The 18,103-nt window shown below is 39.7% G+C and overlaps 2 protein-coding genes across 20 annotated transcripts in view; one reads left to right on the top strand and one right to left on the bottom strand.

Moving 5' to 3' along the window:
- CLOCK (clock circadian regulator) overlaps positions 1–7,856 on the top strand; it is a 112,773-nt gene extending 104,917 nt beyond the window's left edge. For 16 of the 19 annotated variants that reach the window (XM_032497838.1, XM_032497798.1, XM_032497754.1 and 13 more), the window contains one exon: positions 132–320. In XM_032497838.1, the coding sequence (XP_032353729.1) occupies positions 132–320 (189 nt within the window). Of the gene's footprint in view, positions 1–131 lie in introns of all 19 variants that reach the window. The other 3 variants (XM_032497864.1, XM_032497773.1, XM_032497870.1) reach the window with 1 other exon arrangement.
- A 1,157-nt stretch (positions 7,857–9,013) lies between these two features.
- Positions 9,014–18,103, bottom strand: part of TMEM165 (transmembrane protein 165) — a 30,647-nt gene continuing 21,557 nt past the window's right edge. Inside the window, exons 3-6 of the mRNA XM_032497878.1 lie at positions 16,302–16,477; positions 15,580–15,762; positions 10,590–10,695; positions 9,014–9,915 (exon numbers count right to left, since the gene is read on the bottom strand). Of these exons, the coding sequence (XP_032353769.1) occupies positions 9,839–9,915; positions 10,590–10,695; positions 15,580–15,762; positions 16,302–16,477 (542 nt within the window). The 3' untranslated portion in view covers positions 9,014–9,838. The remainder of the gene's footprint in view (positions 9,916–10,589; positions 10,696–15,579; positions 15,763–16,301; positions 16,478–18,103) is intronic.

Genomic DNA, 18,103 nt, shown 5'->3' with positions numbered 1-18,103 from the left:
TTTTAAATAAGAAAGCAAAACATTTGTACAGATTTTTGTCCCTCTGGAGAGTGGAGAACTTGAGTAAATCTTAATGTAGAAAGTGTAATGGGGGGTAAAGTGGTGTTGTGTGATCCTTTTTTTTTTTTTAGACTTCTCGGCTGCTTCATGGGAATCCTTCAGCTCAGCTCATCCTCTCTGCTGCATTTCCACTGCAGCAGAGCGCGCTCCCTCAGCCGCATCACCAGCAGCACCAGTCTCAGCAGCAGCAGCAGCAGCAGCAGCGGAGTCGGCACAGGACTGACAGTGTGACGGATCCGTCCAAGGGTCAGCCGCAGTAGCGCGCGTGCTTCCTCTGTCCTCGAGGGAGGAAAGGGGTGGCCCGCGAAGAGCTGTTCAGATGAGCTGAGGATGGGATGGGAAGTTCCAGTGGTTTCATGAGATGCAGTGTTGAGTGTTCTAGTTCCTGGAATTAGTTAGCAGGGAAAATGCTGCCTAGGACTGCAGATAACACATTCAATACCAGCGAGCAAGAGACGGTCATAGGGCCATAGCCAATTCTGACAGTGTTTTTACTTGCCCAGATAGTTTTTGGTGGAAAAAAGAGTATATTGCCAAATGTTAAGAAGCTCAGCTATGAAATATGACCTCCAGTGAATCAGAAAGGCACTTACAATGTTGATAACTTTTAGTGGTTCTATGCCTGTTTTCAAGTGTTACAGAGGACACACCACTGCCACGTCAGGGGTTTGCTTACAATGATGCCATGAAGACAGTCCAGTAGAATCAGTAGGCCCCCTTCCCCATACCCTCTCCCTTTTCAGGTAATGATGGAATAGTAATTAATTTTAGAATGTTGTGTGAGTTCAAATTCTCTATGTACAGATGCTGTAAAAAGAATTTTATGTATATGTCTGGATAAAAGGAGAGAAAGCAAAACATTTTGTATGCTGCATGAAAGCATTATCTCCTATTTAGGTATGAGTACATTTCCTTAGATTCTGATGCCATGTGCAAACTAATACATCCTCTGTTTCCTTTTGTTTACAGTATGATAGTGTTCTGTTCACTCTTCCGGGGCACAAGTCTTTTTTTGTTCATACTTTGGCTGTGATGTCACAGTTTGTTCAGTGAGGTATGATGTGCTGCTGGGAATGGATTTTTTTTTTTCAGGTTAAATTATTTGAAACAGGATGTTCAAGTTACTCAGAAATATCCCTCATTTCATTATTTTTCAATTATGTTTGAAAATAGGATTTGCACTGCTTTATTTTAGATGGTTAGGAGTTTTGATCACATATTTTGATCTAGTTCATAGTTGGAAATAGTTGTATGAACGGTTTTCAGCAAGCCTGAAAGTAATTTCAAGAATGTTTCAGTTATAGGAGTAAAATTTGCACACAAAATATTTTAGGCACTTTTTAACATTCTCACTGGTGGGAATTTTAACTTTTAGGATTTGTTGGAATCTTTATATTATCCTTCACAGTTTCAATGCTTCTTTTAGTCAGAAATGATTCAGGGTTATTTGAGGGGAAAAAACCCATAGTGCCTTGATTTTGATTCAGGTGATAACTCACCATCTTGAACTCATTGTCTGGTTTCAGTAGCAGTTTTGAAACCTTAGTACATTTTTAATAGCATGTGGCTGTCAGTGCCATTATTATGCTCCTAAATTCCTAAGACGACTGCTTTGAGTCTCTCAGATTAGAGTTACAAATAATTTTTAAATAAAAGTTGACATCCTAATGACATTCAAAATTATTAATATGCTTACAAAATTATTTTCCTAAATCAGCATTTTCCTTAAAGTTACATAGTCATTTAAGAATTACCAGTAAATATTTGCTCAGTATGATCTTAAAATCCTACAAAGGAAAAAGAAGGGGTCAGAATTGGCTTTGCCTTCACTGCAGCTCTAGAATATTGTGACTCACATGCTCTATAAACATGAACTAAGATTTCATTGGCAATATCATGGTCTAAAGTTAGTTCAGTTCCAACCAAAATTGCATACATAAAGCATTTTATAGATTTTATGGTACTAATAATTAAATTTATAACTATAGAACAAAGGAAAATAATGAGAAAATACCTTATTAGAATATCAAAAATTACCACTGAGGAAAGGGAAAACAGCAAGCTGTAATAAATCAAAACTGACCTTAATGGAAAATGTATGACAGAAATGAGGTTGTTAAGCAGAAGAGGTTTGGAACAATGAAAATAACCTAATAGAAGTTGCTAGATAAATTTTGCAGGGGAACTCTCATTCAGTTCTTCAGACTCTTCTGTCCTTAGCCTTGCTGTCATCCTTAAGGGATATACTTCGTCTTTCTGTGGAAAACCATACCTGGCCACACTTAAATTAGAAAATTAATGTTGAAACAGATAACAACCAAAGAAAGTTGGTACCTACCCTTCTACAAAAGAAGTGTCAATAGATGCCAATCAGTAATTAACATATCAAGGAGCTCCTCTTCTAGCTAAATGATCTTCCAGAAGAGATTTCTTTCTCATGAATGTCAAGAATGGTCGTCAGAGTACGAGTGGACTTGAGCACACATGCTCACAGACAGCGTCAAAGTTGTAGAGAATGGCAACGGTACTTCCTCCCCTTTCAGATTGCCTTTCTTAACCTGACCATGCCACTCTGTATGTATCTGAGTTGTGCCTCATTTGTTTATTGGCAATATGTAGTGCTACAGATTTAGCAAACAAAAGATTATGTTAAGGTTTATCCTCTAAGTCCCATACTTTAAAAGAGAGATGGTGAACCCTGAGTACTGGGTACTCAGGTTAACAAGAGCAAAGCATAAGACAAGCCACAAAGTGAATCTAGACTGTTTATTCACATTCTCTTCCACCAGTCCCTTCAAGCGTTTCCCATCCTCACAAATATTTGGGAAAGAAAATTAGACAAGATTATGCTTTATGATTCCTGTTGTTCTTCACAGCTCATTTTTTTTCCTGCCTAGGAAAATTGATTGCTAAATTTAAAGAAGCAGCTGGCTGCTTTTCTTTTGCTGTCAGAATGAAGTGTGTCAAAAGAGCTAGTAACTGCCTCTCAGCTCCTTTAACTTTGTTTTCCTCCTGCTTTCCTTGAACTTGCATTGCAGCGCTGTCCCTGCTCCCTCCCCCATGAATGGAGACTGGAGCATTCTGACTAAGATGCAGTAGTTGCCTGTTCTTCATTCATTTCCGTAGCCAAAGTTGTTCATTAACATCCCAAATCTAAGTCATGGAAAAATACCAAATAGGAACACCTTTCAGCTACTTAAAAATCGTATCTTCCCTCGTCTTTACTCTTATAGATCATTCAGTTTTTCTTAAGAAACACTTTATTTGGGATGGCACTTTTTAGGTAAGAAACTGTTGAAGATAAGGAAAAGCATCAGCTGTTCTGGGACTGCCGTGGCACTGGGTGAGTCAGTACCGTTCTAACCACCACAGGTGAGGGCTGCAAAGGTTGATAAAGTGCTGCTGAGAGTGGTGTCAAACCAGAACTGAGACATTCGAAAGCACTTTGTTGTTTGAGTGAAAATATTGGCAGAAAAGCAAATATGGGGTAGCATTTAGGTAAATACTACAGTTCAGTCCCCCAACTCTGTCCTAAGTTGAGGGGGTAATTTGAGTCCTGTGCTCTGCCTTGTCACTTCATTGTGGTTTGGGAATGTACTAGTAATGAAGGATGCTGGTGACTTTGAATAGTTTGTTATAGAACACTCAGTGCGGAAAAGTGAAAATGTTATTTGAATTCTTCAAGTGCTTGAGTTGTCAGTCATTGCCTTAAAGCAGTCGGTCTGCTTGCAGTTAGTCAAGGGCACTGAAGCAGTGCAGCTCTGTAAAGAGCGTCGTGTAGAAGGGAGATGAACCCTTGTTCAAGAAGCCTTAGAAAGCGGCCCCTCAAAATAGTACTCTTCCTGCTCTGCATAGAGAGGTGAGAATTATTTTAAACTGGATATTACTCAGTGTGTTTTAGAATGTTTCCACTACATCGAGGTAAACTTTTTTTTTAAGTGGGATGCAACTAGCATTTTACTTTGATACTGATCATTTCTACTTTTCTTTTCCTGTATTTCTCTGCTAATCAAAAGTTTGTTGACAAACATTTGTATAAAACTCATTCAAGTCTGTAACCTTTCCAATGTCTGTGACCCTGTTCTTAGTCCCTCAGGAGTCAGTGTTGGAAGGTGTAAACACTGGATATTACTATTGCTGAGTGAGTCTAGCCAGGAATAAGCTGATCGGAATTTTTAAATGGAGGAAAAGAAACAGCACAAAGGCACTTGCCGGTTTAGTGGTGATTGGAGAAAGAGCCTTTTGTTTGGGGTGGGTGAGTGTTCTTCTAAAAGGAGCTTCTGAAGTAATTGCAAAGGAAAAGAGTTGACTATTTTTATAGTATATTTAATATATTTGTATATAACTATGAATATAGTAGGAACCCTCCACATGCCTCCCACTTTTCTAATTTACTCCCCTTTTGCCATAGCACTAGCATAGCCTCATCCGCATGGGTAACGTGCCTACCGTCAGCCTACCAAAACATAGTGCTGCTGCTTTCTGAGACAGGTGAGAAGACCCAACTCTCATGCCTGGGGATCCTTTGTATATGAATAGCACACATTTCGCAAACAACACACCACAGTCTGGAAGCATCATTTTGAAATGTAATAAGCACTTTATTGCAATTATTCATTTTGATAAAGTTTATTATCTTATAAATAACCATTTCTAAAGGATCCCCAAATCATCACTTAGGTGAAATTTTTAAATGACACATTTCTGAGAAATGTTTAGATCCAGTGAACCATAGTAGGTTTATGGGAGTGATTTCAAGGTAGCCAAATGAACTTTGACTTCTGTTTTGAATGTGGTGGAGTCGAGAGATTGTAGGTGCCCAGTTCCGTGTAGACACTATTGTAAACCTATCTTGCCTATTGTGTGGACACCAAAAGAGACCAATGAGCCTGTCTTTTTTCAGAGGTCTAGGAAAATTGCATCAGTGTGAATAGATGTATAGAACTAACCTAAAAGTGATTGGTAGTAATATTTTAGAATATAATAATTTCAAGAATTATTCTGGGTGTTTTTAATGTGCTCTGAAATGTTGGCATGTCATTTCAGTGTTTCCATTTGAATTGCTCTTGTAATATTTTTGCACAAAAAGGACTGAGAAAGACTACTTTGGTTGAAGAAAAGGAAAAAAAATTGATCTTATTTTAAGATCTCCTGTGGAAACACTGGGGATGAATTTTGTTAGTATAATTCATTAATTCAGGATTTTAAAACAGTATTGAACAGCTCACAAGAAATTAAGCAAACGTGCATATTGAAAAATTAAAACTTTCTTTCCATGTGACTGTTGCATATTTCCCCATGTCATAATTTAACACTACATTCCTTGTTTTTCTTAAATAAAATAATACTTTGCAGGTTCTGGTTTTGAGTATTTAACAATATTTTGTAAGCTGCCTGGGTTTTCCTAGGGAAATGTTTAGTGAAATAGGATATAGTTTATGAAAAGACATTATTAAGTGAAATTCCATTACCACCACCAGCAAACACTGAGGTGCTGCATTTAAGTGACAATCAAAATAGTAAGTATTTATGGAAGAATTCAGAAAGTGGTTTTTAAAGAAGCAATTGCTTTGAAAGCAGTTCTCTGGGTTTCTTGAATAAAAATGGCTAAATGTATTTATTTATATTTTTAAGTATCTTTGTGTTCTGTTTTCTCAGAGTGATCTTAGTGTCATGTATTTAATTGTGGTTTTGTTTTGCCTCATAATCCTTAGAGGACTGGTTCTTCTTAACCGGGGTGCAGTCCCTAGCCCTCGTCATCTGTTTCCCTTCAGGACACAGTGGAGCCCAATCCATACGCCCCAGTGCTCCCCTCCTACTCTCAACTTAGTTAAGAGAAAGAAAAAGTAAAAGTAACTCCTTTCAAATCTGCTTCGTGTAGCTCCAACCTTTTTCTAGTTTCACTTGCTGCCTTTTCTATTTTATGGGCATTTTTTATGTGATAACTTCCCCAACACAGCCAAAGGCCATTATGACAGAAAAGAACCCAGGCACACGTTGCCTCTGTTTTGCCCATTTGAAAAAATGTTATTGAAACATCATCTAAAGGCCATCGCTATCATATCCATATTAAAATCCATTTAAAGTCCTTAAACATAGAGGTTGAACAATGTATACACACTGCAAACTCTTCAAAAAATGTGTGCTGTCTTTATATAGTGTAATGTTGCTTGGCCCTTTAAACACAAAGTAAAATCAAACCTCCATACACAGCACTGCCCAATAAAGCAGTGTTTGACCATTTGAAGCCTAGAAATTTGGGGGTACTTCTTGCTGGTCTGCATTGGAACAGAATTCTCCACCTTCGGGCTCCTAGTGTAGCTCTTGAGTCCCACAGGCCAGGTACAGAGCACACTCTAGCTTTTGGGATCCCTTAGAGAATGGTGATTAAAGCACGTCAACCACAAGTTGGATTTAATGATATATAAAAAGTGTTTCTTAACTCTGAGAGTTAAATTGAAGATGTGATGTTTTCAAATGTATGCTTTTAAATTTCTGAGGAAACAAACTGTGACATCGCTTTAAAAACGACATTAAGATGTTTTATGATGTGTTTTGAGTTGGCCTCTACTGGTGCAGGTTCACTGCTGGCAATGGTTGTGCCAATACTAAAGAATTAGAATGCAGGAAAAGCTGTATGTATTATCTTCAAGACTGATGTATTACATAGCTAGACAATCAGCATCAAGCAAAAAAAGGGGGGGGGGGGCAAGGAAATGCTGTTCTCCTTTACGGATGTCAGCCAGAGGCCAGAGCTATAATTTAGACCATTCTGAAATCTGTTTTATCGCAGCGTGAGCTGGGGGAGGTCCTCAGCATGCCACTTGCACACTCTATGTAAAGACTGAAGCCCAAAGACAAGTTAAAAATCCGTGCTGTATTGAAACCAGTTAGTGCAAAAAAAAGTTTTCTCTGTAAATTTTTAATTGTTAACATCAATTGGTAGTTGGAAAAACATACACCACATCCTTTCTCATGTTCTGTGTGGTTCTTAGTGTGCTACCCTTCACATTGATGTGTCCTTACTGCTTGGTTCTTGGTTTTAAATTAATATTAGATACAGCCTGTCATTCTACCTTCCGAGGGTGGAGCTATAAATGGCTAACTGATACTGAAAGAATACCTATTTTTCCTAAAGCGAACATTTAATTGAAATCCAAACTGATTAACAAAAACAAGACTGACAGTGTCCAAGTATTGTCTTTGGCCCAGATCCTAAATTACACGGAAGCACGATGGGATAATGCATGGTTTCAACGGTGCTATATTAGGTTCTCTGATTTTCATGAGCTCTGTTTGGAAATCCAATGTTGTGTAAAATGTGGATCATTTTGTTACCAATTTAATATTGCCATTTTCACTTGGTGTTACAATTGGTTACACTTGTTTTTCAAAGCTATCCTTTGAGAAAGAGGTAAAACGTGTTATTAGCCTACCTCCACTCTGGCCTCTTGCTGTATAATCATTTTTCCAGGTTATGATGTGTGTAGTTTTTAAAACTACAGGTACAATTATAATGCTCTCTCCCGTAGACTCTTGTAATGTATTCAGAACCTAAAATTATAGCAGGAGAGCCAAGCAGTAGCATTGGGGTTTTTTTGTAAATGTAAAAGTGATTAGATTCAGACTTTGTTTCCTTATTCAGTTTTAAAAATAAAAAAATACCTCAGTGCTGTTTTCCAGTATCACCTGCATTTCTCAAAAAAACAAAAAACACCTCCTTTATGTGGCACATAACTTGTAAGAATCACATTATTTTGGATTTTAAAGAAAGACTATTAAATATTTTAAAATCACTACAATGACACTTTCCTTTCTTCTCTTCAACAATGGAGTGTAACTGTATTAGCGGTTTTTACCATGTAGCTTGGGTCTGCACTGCCGAGTTCTCCGAGTGTTTGTCCTGTCACAAGACTGGTGCCTCAGTGAGTTACACTGTTATTTGCTATCATGCTAGTGCTGGGACCAGTCTGCCGCCCTGCCGGGTGTGGGCCATGATGGTATGTACTAGCTACTTTCGAACAAAGAATTACCCTTTTTCACTATTCTTGGAAAAGAAATAATGTTAATCTTTCACTTGTTTGTAATAATCTACAGCAGTACTGAGTATTTAACTACTGAGCATGATGGTGTAATGTGGGGACTTAACCTGAGATTTCTTTGAAGTGTTTATCTTGACGCATGGACATTGTATTTTTCTCCCCTATAATAACACACTTTTTATGGTAGAGAACGCCTGAAAAGTTTCTAAACATGACTTCGTCATCCATATGTGAACTACTGCTTTTTTACCTGACAGCCACATTGGCTCTCTTCCCAGTGGTGGGCAGCTGTCCTCCCTGCACACAGGCACTGCTGCAGGCCGACCACTGCACTGCGTGCGGGGCGACTGACCCGGCTCTTCAGTCTCATCAAGCTGCAGGTCACTGTGCGTTGTGGACTTTGGCAGTAGCTCAGGACACCTGAATTGCTCTGGGTCTGTTACACCCCACACACAGCACACATGGGAGTTTCTACAGAACTGTTGCTCTGGTTTAAAGAGGCTATTGATGGCAGTGTTACTGTCTATGGTGACAGAATCAGGCTGGGAGAAAGCAGTTACGCTGCTTGGACCGAATACAGTCAGTTACGTTTGAACACACTTCAGTGACAGTGATGACTGAAGCTGTGCTGGTCACGTGAAGCAGCCTTACAAGTATCTGATTGTGGGGTCCAGAGCCAAACTGCCTGGTTTGACTCCCTGCTCTACCAGGTAGCCTTGGGTGAGTTAACTCCTTTTTTAACTTTGTATTAGTACCCACTACCTCAGAACTGTGTGAGGGTTAAGACAGTGCTTTTAGAACAATGCTTGGCTACTTTTTAAAAATAATCAACTTTAGAAATTCATTTATAAATATTAATATGACTGATAAATCAGGATGTTACGAACTGGCATAACACAAGGAAAAACAAGCACTGGTCATACCACTTTTATTTATGTTGTATCTATGTTACATTGTTTATTCAATATAGAAAAAATATGAATACACTCATAGTATTCTGTTTTAATTTGGTAATTCCACATGGTCAAATATTGACTGTTATTATATTGGGTTTCCTACCCAATTAAAAAAAAGAGGAAGAATGGACCTGGCAAACAATTCTTATTGTCATGTCATTGATATAAATAACAGTGATACATTTCTCTTGCTCTTTAAAAAGAAAAGAAAAAAAAAAACCTAATTAAAACCAAAGTTGAAACTGCTACCTGAGAAAGGTAACTGATTTTGGAAACATTTCTGATTAAATCACTGCTTACTGGCTTATGAAAATGTTTTAAAAGATAGAAATTAATTCACTCTTTCCCCCATGAAAAATTTTAAAGGTAAACATCTTAAAACACCTCAGTGATCCAGGAGAAATTTTATATTCCTTAAAAAGGGGCCGGTGCTGAAAGAAAATCAAGTGGCAGACCCCACTGCACAATGGTTCCATATGTCCCCTGCTCCCCCCTGCCCAAAAAAACTTTAAAAAATAGAGACCATATTAAAACATCATTATGCTGGAGAAAAGAAAAATCCACACTTAGATATCAGGTTTCTTTTAAAAACCCATGTTGCAAATAGAATCAATGATTATTTCTTTTTTTGGACATACATAATACTTTCATTAAATGGGTCAAACTCACAAATCAATGCTACAAAATACAGTATTTTCCATCACTTTTAGTTATAATATACACCATGTACATAACAAGTTGCCTATCTTAAACTAAATACAAATGAACAATAATAGCTTGTTAAAAACCAGATTCAGGACTTATAAATAGTGCAGAAAATGCAAACGCCAAAAATACAATGCCTCCTATGATTGTCACTGTAAGAGAACAGAAAAAAGTTAAATAAAGCAAAATTCCCCTAAATAAGCCAAGACATTGCCCATTATTTTTCTAATCTACTAAACATTAAAAACAAATTAGAAACACTTAAACCTCATTTCCACAGCAAAATATTTAACATGCCCAACTCTGAACAGTTGACTCAGTTTATTTTCCAGCAGTTTTAATAACAATTATATTAAAATGAGAGTGCTGACACGCAAAAATAGAACTGTAATTCATCTTAAAACAATTACAAAAACTTTCAACAATTTCTGACTAGCGAAGAGACTTTTTATTCCATCTTCTAAGAACTACCAGGATATTTTCAGCAGAATCAGTAAATGTGATCACCTATGATTCCCAATCTTGTAAGAGACATTTCTAAAGCTAAAGAGTTCTCATATTTCCACATGATTGTTTCACCGACTTAAATATGTTGACAAAGAGCTACTATGAATCCAGTAATGTTTTTAGATGATTTGTATTTTATTAACATCTATGCATGTGAAAAACAGTCCCTGTTTGCAACAGCAGGGACTTCTAAGAGACTGTCATTACAAAGACCAAGTCTGCTTCAAAAGACACAAACTCCCTTTTTCTAATCTTTCTCAGTAATTTTAAGAGTTAAATGATACTTTCTTTCTAGTTAAAAAATAAAAAACCAACTTACCAGTTCTGACAGAGATTTTTTGTGCTATCATTCTTCCTCCAATTACTGCCAGCCCGGTGCACAAGCAGTGTCCCACTGTTCCACCCACTGCTACGCCGTAGGGGTCCTAGAGACGAATATGACCAACATTAATCTAAAACCAAAGCTGAAACTGCTACCAGAGAAAGGTAACTATCAAGCACTGAAGAAGGAGGTCAGCAACAGCAACAAAAGCATAAAATAGTTCTAAGAAAATTCAGGTGTATAATTTACGAAAAGTATAATAGCTGCTTGAAGGAATACGCTCCAGTTATACCTAAGACTAAAGATAAAAGTAGAAAAAAAATCAGCGTGGAAGATCAGAGCAATCTAATTCGACCTTTCAGCAGTAGGTGAACTTCTTTCACAGGCAACATTCAGCTCAAGTGAGGAGCTTCCCGCAGACAGCATTTGATATTGTGAAGAAACTAAGTAAGCCTTTACCGTGCAGTCTATGCCTCCTAAGAACAGAGACCCTGCCTCTCTTTTTTAATTTTTAAAATTTTTATACAATTTTTACAGGTTACCTTCTATTCACAGTTATTACAAAACGTTGCCTCTGTTCCCCGTGTTGTATAATACACCCCCGAGCCCGTCTTCCACCCAGCAGTTTGTGCCTCCCGCTCCCCTACTGCGGTACTGCCCCTCTGCCCGCCTCCCTCACCCCCGCGGCCCCGTGACGGCGAGTTCATTCTCTATACCTGCGAGGCTGCTTTTTTGTTTTATTTGAGACCCTGCCTCTCTTAATGTCCCCTATGTCCTCAGTGCTTTGGTTCAGTGCCAGGACACAGTATTCATTCAGTAAACACCGGCCACCAAAGCAAATGGGAGGCACTCAGATTAGGAAGACCAGTGACAGTTTTCCAGAAAAGCCAGCACTGAAGAGCAGGCCGGAGGCCCCGACTAGGCAGCCGGCCAGCAGGAAGAGACAACTGCACAGCACTTCGGCGCTTCTAGAGAACCAGCAAGTCACGAGACAAGGGTCCGCCTAGGCAGGAGGGGCTAGGTCAGGAAGGCCCCCTACAAGGTTAGAGTTTAGACTTTTAAGACACTGATTGCTTTTTCGCTGGGGAGTGCACAACAGGTTTATGCTTTAAAAGTCGAGTACAGAGAGCGAATTGGAGGACAAGAAGACTGAAGGCAGGGTGACCGATTGGGAGGCTATTCCAGCAGTCCTGGTGAGACATGCTGGCCTGGACTGCCGTGGGAGACTCACGGCACAGAAAAGCAGATGGATTTGAGAGAACTTAAGGAGGCATAACTGATATACCTTGGTGATGAGTGAATGTAAGGGTATGAAAGAAAAGCCAGGCATGACACCTGAGTTCCTCACCCATAGTTCCCGGATAAATTATGGCAACACCAATGTGATTAAAAGGGTAGAGGAAGCAGTGGAGAAAGGGGTGGGGATGCCAACAGGAGTTAAAAACGGAGACGTTCAAGAGTCAGTTGAGTTCAATGGTAAAGAAGCTATGGGCTTGAATGTAATAACCCCAGGAGAGGAGGTATGAAGGCGTGGACAGCACGATCACGAGGACAGCAACACTGAAGGGATGACAGGAAGGAGACTGAACAGGCGGCCAAGCAGTTGGCCTCCCACGCCGACCACAGCAGGGCCTGCTGGTGGCTGCAGTGAACGCGAAGCACCAAACCAACAGCATCGGTGCGGTCAGGAGCTAGAGCCCAGTGGGTTTAGTAAGCGAGGATGCAGAGCCAACTCCGGTTCCCATCACAGCCAAGCCCTCTGAAACTGGGGGAAGGGGAGCAAGAAGCTCGTATTTGGACGAGGAACAGAACTGAGGAAGGGGTAAAACCTTTTTAGATGAGAATAGCTTGTGCATGCTAAAATGCTCACAAAATTGGGCTGGAAGAGAGGCAAAGATTTATGCTAAGTGGAACACAGGGGACTGGCATCCAAACACAGGCAGGAAAGGACCGTGGCTGTGACAGTAGGAGTGAAAGGGCGACGACTTCTGCTCCTCCCGTGCGCGGGAGGCCGGCTGTGTGCGCAGCCTGGGGAAGTGGGGACAGCCGGGGATGTGGCTGTGAAGAACGTAGAGTGGGACTACGCGTCCCAAATTCTGTTTGTCTAAAACTAATATCCCATTCTATATGAAAGTAATACTTGAAAAATCACTGGATTAGATAAAAGTAAACGTTTCCTTTAATACAGGATTTCTCAGTCTTTGTTATTTTGTTATGCTCCATCTTCAAAACAAAAAAACCAGAATATATTATTTGCCAAATTTATTTGACCGTGGAACCTTCTCCCCAACCGTTTTTCTTTCCTTCCTTAGTACCCATCAACATCTTAAAGGACACTAGGGCTGTGAAACCCAACACGGGAACACTAAATGATACTGAAGGCAGGAGTGAAGTTCAGACCACAATGGACTGAACCAGACTACTGCATGCTTTATACAAAAAAATTACCCCTTGCCCCAATTAGGACTACTAAGGGAACAAAAACAGACAACTGCACCTCTGCCCCTGAAAAGCTCATTCCACGTCCTGGGTGCTGACAGTGCGGAAGGGGGCTGACAGTGCTCACTGGGTCGGGGACCCTACGCGCGTTATCTTGTGTCATCCCAGAACATGCAGGAAGAACCACGGGGAAGCGGGTTGCAGGGAGGGGCTGCAGCCAGAGACTCAAGCCCGGTCAGCACGGCTGGAGCTCAGGGCACAGAGGCAACCCGGGGAGCCTGAGACTTTCACACACCACTCTGGCCATTTAGATGACAGGCTTTCGAAAAGTGCGATGACTCTGCAGCCATGACAGATCGCCACGCAGAACCACTGCCACCAGCACAAACTGCCTGCTCTCAAGTTCCAGTCCTGGCAACCTGACTGCCAATCAAGAAGGCTCGAAATCATGAAAAATACAGAGCAAGGACACTGAAATGACATTTTTAAAAAAACTTTTTTTTTTTAAATATGGGAATCAAATGAAAAATTCCTACTTTTTTCAAGATACAGCATTTTTAAGGTTTCTCTGACAAAACAGGCCTTAAGCCTGGCCTTCAACTCATGTTTATATTTTAAACTGCGGCCTAATTTATTTTTTTATGATAGATATTTCCTAGGAGTTAAAAAAAAATTCAAATCAAGCTTGTTGTCTAAAATCTTACCAGCTGATTAAAAACAATGTAATTTAATAGACATAAATGAGATAAGAAGTAACATCATGGAATTTGACACAACCTTGTAAAATGACTATAACTCAGTAAAAAAAAGTTAAAAAAAAAAAGTAACATCAGTTAAGATCAAAAAGAGCTGATAACAACCTGATTTTTAAAATGGGCAAAGAACCTGAATAGACATTTTTTCCAAAGACGACATACAAATGGTCAACAGGTACATGAAAAGATGCTCAGCACCACTAATTACCAGAGAAGTACAAACCAAAACCACAGTGAGATACCACCTCACATCGGCTAGTATAGCTACCATCAGAAAGACAAAAGATAAACAATGGCAAGCACGTGAAGGGAAAGCTTGCACACTGCTGGTGGGAATGTAAACTGGTGCAGCCACCACAGACAAACAGTATGGAGGTCACTCAAGAAAGTGAAAACAGAACTCCCACGTGGTGCAGCAGCCCCGCTTCTGGAAATGAAACCATCACCTCAAAGAGAGACCTGCACCCCCATGTCCACGGCAGCATTATTCACAATTGCCAAGACGTACAAACAACTTAAGTGTCTGTCCGTGGATGAATGGGTAAAGAAGATGTGGTACATAGATACAATGGAATATTCAGCCTTTAAAAAAGGGGAAATCCTGTCATTTGAGACAACATGGATAAACCTAGCATTATGCTAAATGAAATAAGCCAGGCAGAGAAAGATGAATACTGCATGGTTTCACTCACATGTGAAATTTTTATTAAAAAAAAAAAAAAGTGAGCTCATAGAAACAGAAAGTAGAATGGGTCAGAGATGTCAGGGCCTGGGGGGCAGGGGGAGAGGGAGAGGTTGGTAAAAGGGTACAAACCTTCAGTTAGATGAATAAAGTCTTAAGAGCCAATATATAAAGTGGTGACTTTTCTTGAGATCCAATGTATAAAATAGTTGTTAATACTGTGTTGTAAAATTGAAATTTGAAATTTGCTAAGAGGGTAACTTGTGTTCTCACCAAAAAAAAAAAAAAAAAAAGAATAAATAAAAAAGTTAAAAAAAAAAAAAAGCAGCAGCTTCTCCTCCACGTCCCTCGGCAGCTCTTCACCTATGTGTGTAAAAACTTCACTGTTCCCCCCCAAAGAAATAAAGATGAAACATTTTCTTAGAAAACAGTTACCTTTGAAGAGTGGCATCTGACAACTATGAACAGATGCAGCAGAAAAGGCTGGAAGGCAGACGGCCTGGCTCTAGTCCTTGTCCCTCCTGGCCACCACCCAGCTTACACCCTCGGACAAGCCCCCCCCCCGCTGCCCTCGGGCCTCAAGTTCTCCACCCGCAGAGCTGGCCTAGAGCAAGGAGATCTGCGGCCTCTCTAGCCCACCCTCCTAGGACTCAGCGTTGTGGGGCCGACTTATCAAATGTTCTGAGTAACCTTTGTAACACACCATCATTTCTTTTGCACAAGGAACGGAAAAACCCGAAGATTTCTACTTTTAAAGCTTTAGGTATTTGTTGCCAAATTGGCCTCCAATAATAATATACCAATTTATATCCTCAACAAGTACACAAAGGAAAGTTCTGAGAAAAGAAAACTAAGTCACAGCAACTGCCACACCATCGTTTTGGCAAAACTGAAGGGAAAAGGAGTCAAAAGAGAGCCATCTGGCCGATGGTAAAACCTGGACAGGCTGGTTTTAAAGAGCCGCAGGGTGATTAGATTTAAAACAAATAGTCTAGCACATGAAGTCACCCCATGGCCCACCCTGAGTCTGCCCAGTGTCCCTCTGGAGCAAAGTAGCATTAGTTACACTGAGTTTTAATACAGAAGCAGTCATCTCTCAAGTACCACTCACCTCTCTAGCTGCCAAAACAATTGTAGTCAGCTGAGAGCGATCACCCCATTCTGCTAAGAACGTTAACGTAAGCGCTTGAACAAAGATGGGTGAAATAAAATGCAGCCACTTTTTCTGAGGTATCGTTGTGCTTGTACCCACTTCAACATCTCCTGGCCCATTTAAGAGTTTGGTGCGTTGGAACTAAATTGAAAAAAAAAATAGCATAAAAGACATTAATCTCAGGAACCAAGTCAGTATAGCACAAAATTACTTAAATCTTTCCTTTAAAAGGTGTTTAAATTCTATGGGAATATCCTGAGGAACTAAAGTTATGTGCCCCCAAACTTGGCTTTTGAACCACTGGTCTCACAGCAGCCAAGTCCTATCTTCTTAGTTCTTCTGTTTCTCCCCAACAAAATAAATCAAACAATATTTACTGATCACTTGTTATCTTAGATGCTGTGGAAAGAAAATGATAAACTACAGTTCCCGTTTTTCAGGAGCTTATAATTAGTCTAATTAAGGAACTTGATTGCACGTGTTCACTCTTCTCGCCACATTCACACTAACCCAGAGTCACACCAGAGCCAGATTAAGAATGGAAACTAAGCAAAATAGCTATTTCTGTTCAGCCCACACGCATCACAGGTGTGCATGACCACTGAAAACCCCTGGACAGTATTTACTCCTAATAGTTGAGTGCCTTTTTGGTCCTGGTACTTAACAATGCTCTGACTTACTTCTTCATCTTTTTTCTTTAATTCTGCTTGAACTTCTTCTAACTCCTCTTGACCTTCATCCGGACTCATCTTTAAGCCTTCCCGAAGCATTCTAATGCCAAAAATGGCAAATAATGCCGTTGAAACATAGTACGTGTACACCCTGGGGATGACTGTGGTGGCATAGCCAAACAACACTGGAAGAAAATGCAACAAACAGTCTGGTTAATTCGCAGATTACACACCAACCGAAGAATCAGTTACCTTCAGAAATCACAATTTGCCACTGTTTTAAAGGGAAAATGGTTCACATTAGAAGCTAATCTAAAACATAATAACCTTAAATTCTAATTCTTTCCTTCCACCAACACTGAACCCTTAGGTCTAGCCAATGACTTAGCACAGCTCATCAAAAAATCAGTGGTGTAGTCGAAGATGGCAGGTGTTCCAAACGCTCTCACAGAGATCTCCTCTCAGACACCTGCAGCCGGGGGCTGGCCAGCCCCATGTCATGCGTGGGAAGTCAACTTTGATGCCCTCTACTGATCCCATGACCTTATAACCCAGAAGCTATACCACTGCCCTATGTGACATTTCTTCATTACAAATCTTTCAGTTACAAACTTCTACAGTGAAGAATCATGACAAGATTCTCATGTGGCATGACAAACTCCGCTCCTCTACAACTATTAAAAATACGTATATCTTAAGAAAGGAAACTAGTAATTTCACATATATAAAAGTAACATAACAGACTCAAACTGACTCAGTACAATTCTTCACTATCATTAAATATAGAAGACAACTGTGTAAATTACATATAAAAAACTATACTTGGAACTAAATACAGTACCCAAGCCCCAACTGTGAAACATATTTGCATCAATAATATGAAGTTAGTAATTAAAACTTAAGAACTATGGAAGAGCCAGAGGATATTTCCATATATATATATAGTACATGTGATTACTTATCACTTCACCAGCTCTTTTCATCAAATGGGCACAACACATAAAAAACTGCCTGAACATCAAATATACAACTGCATAGGTAACCCATTCCCCACTTCATTATATTACAAAATGAAAAAGATTTAAAAAGCATGTTTAGCAATGCAAATCTATGCTTATGTGCATATCCATGTCTAAATTACATATGTATATGTGTGTATATATGCCCACACACACACACGATACAGACGTGTATTTCCGAGTTCTACTTGAAAAAGCCAAGAAGCAAAGACATCTCAGTAACAATGATCTGCACCCAGACCTTGGTTTCTAATACCATTCCCCTAAAAGGCTCCTAGAGAAATGGCTAATCCCAAGACTAGGCAGAGGACTACAAGATGAACTGCACTGTCTTCTTATACTAGAAAGAAAGGAAGAAGAAAACAAATGACAGCATGTCACAAGGACACAGGGGTCAGCTTGGAGGGGCTCCCAGCCACCAAATCTGGGACAATTTAGGGAACAAGATAGTTAAGTAATTAGTTATAAACCACTGAAAAAAAAAGTAGTTCATGAGTTTATACTGACAATAAATAGACAAGCCAATGGGAGAGGAGGGAGAAGTCTTTCTCAGAGCAGCATGCCAGGGCTCACTGGTAAATGTGGACAGAGTACTGGAATTAGCCAACATTTTGCAAGTGTCACAGTAAAGTTTAGAACATGTAAGAGACATCAATTGACGCTAAACTGTGGGGAATAGGGTATTTGTATTGTTTTAAAGTGTCTCCTTAAAAACTGCATATTGGCTCCGAGGGAAGAAAAAAGATTGTCTACAAGAGAAACTCTGACCGGGTGATCAAAACTAACACCAGT

This window comes from Camelus ferus, chromosome 2 (genome assembly GCF_009834535.1).
Source record: "Camelus ferus isolate YT-003-E chromosome 2, BCGSAC_Cfer_1.0, whole genome shotgun sequence".
Lineage (NCBI taxonomy): Eukaryota > Metazoa > Chordata > Mammalia > Artiodactyla > Camelidae > Camelus > Camelus ferus.
The sequence above is the reverse complement of the archived record's forward strand: the minus strand, read 5'-3'. Positions and strand labels throughout refer to the sequence as shown.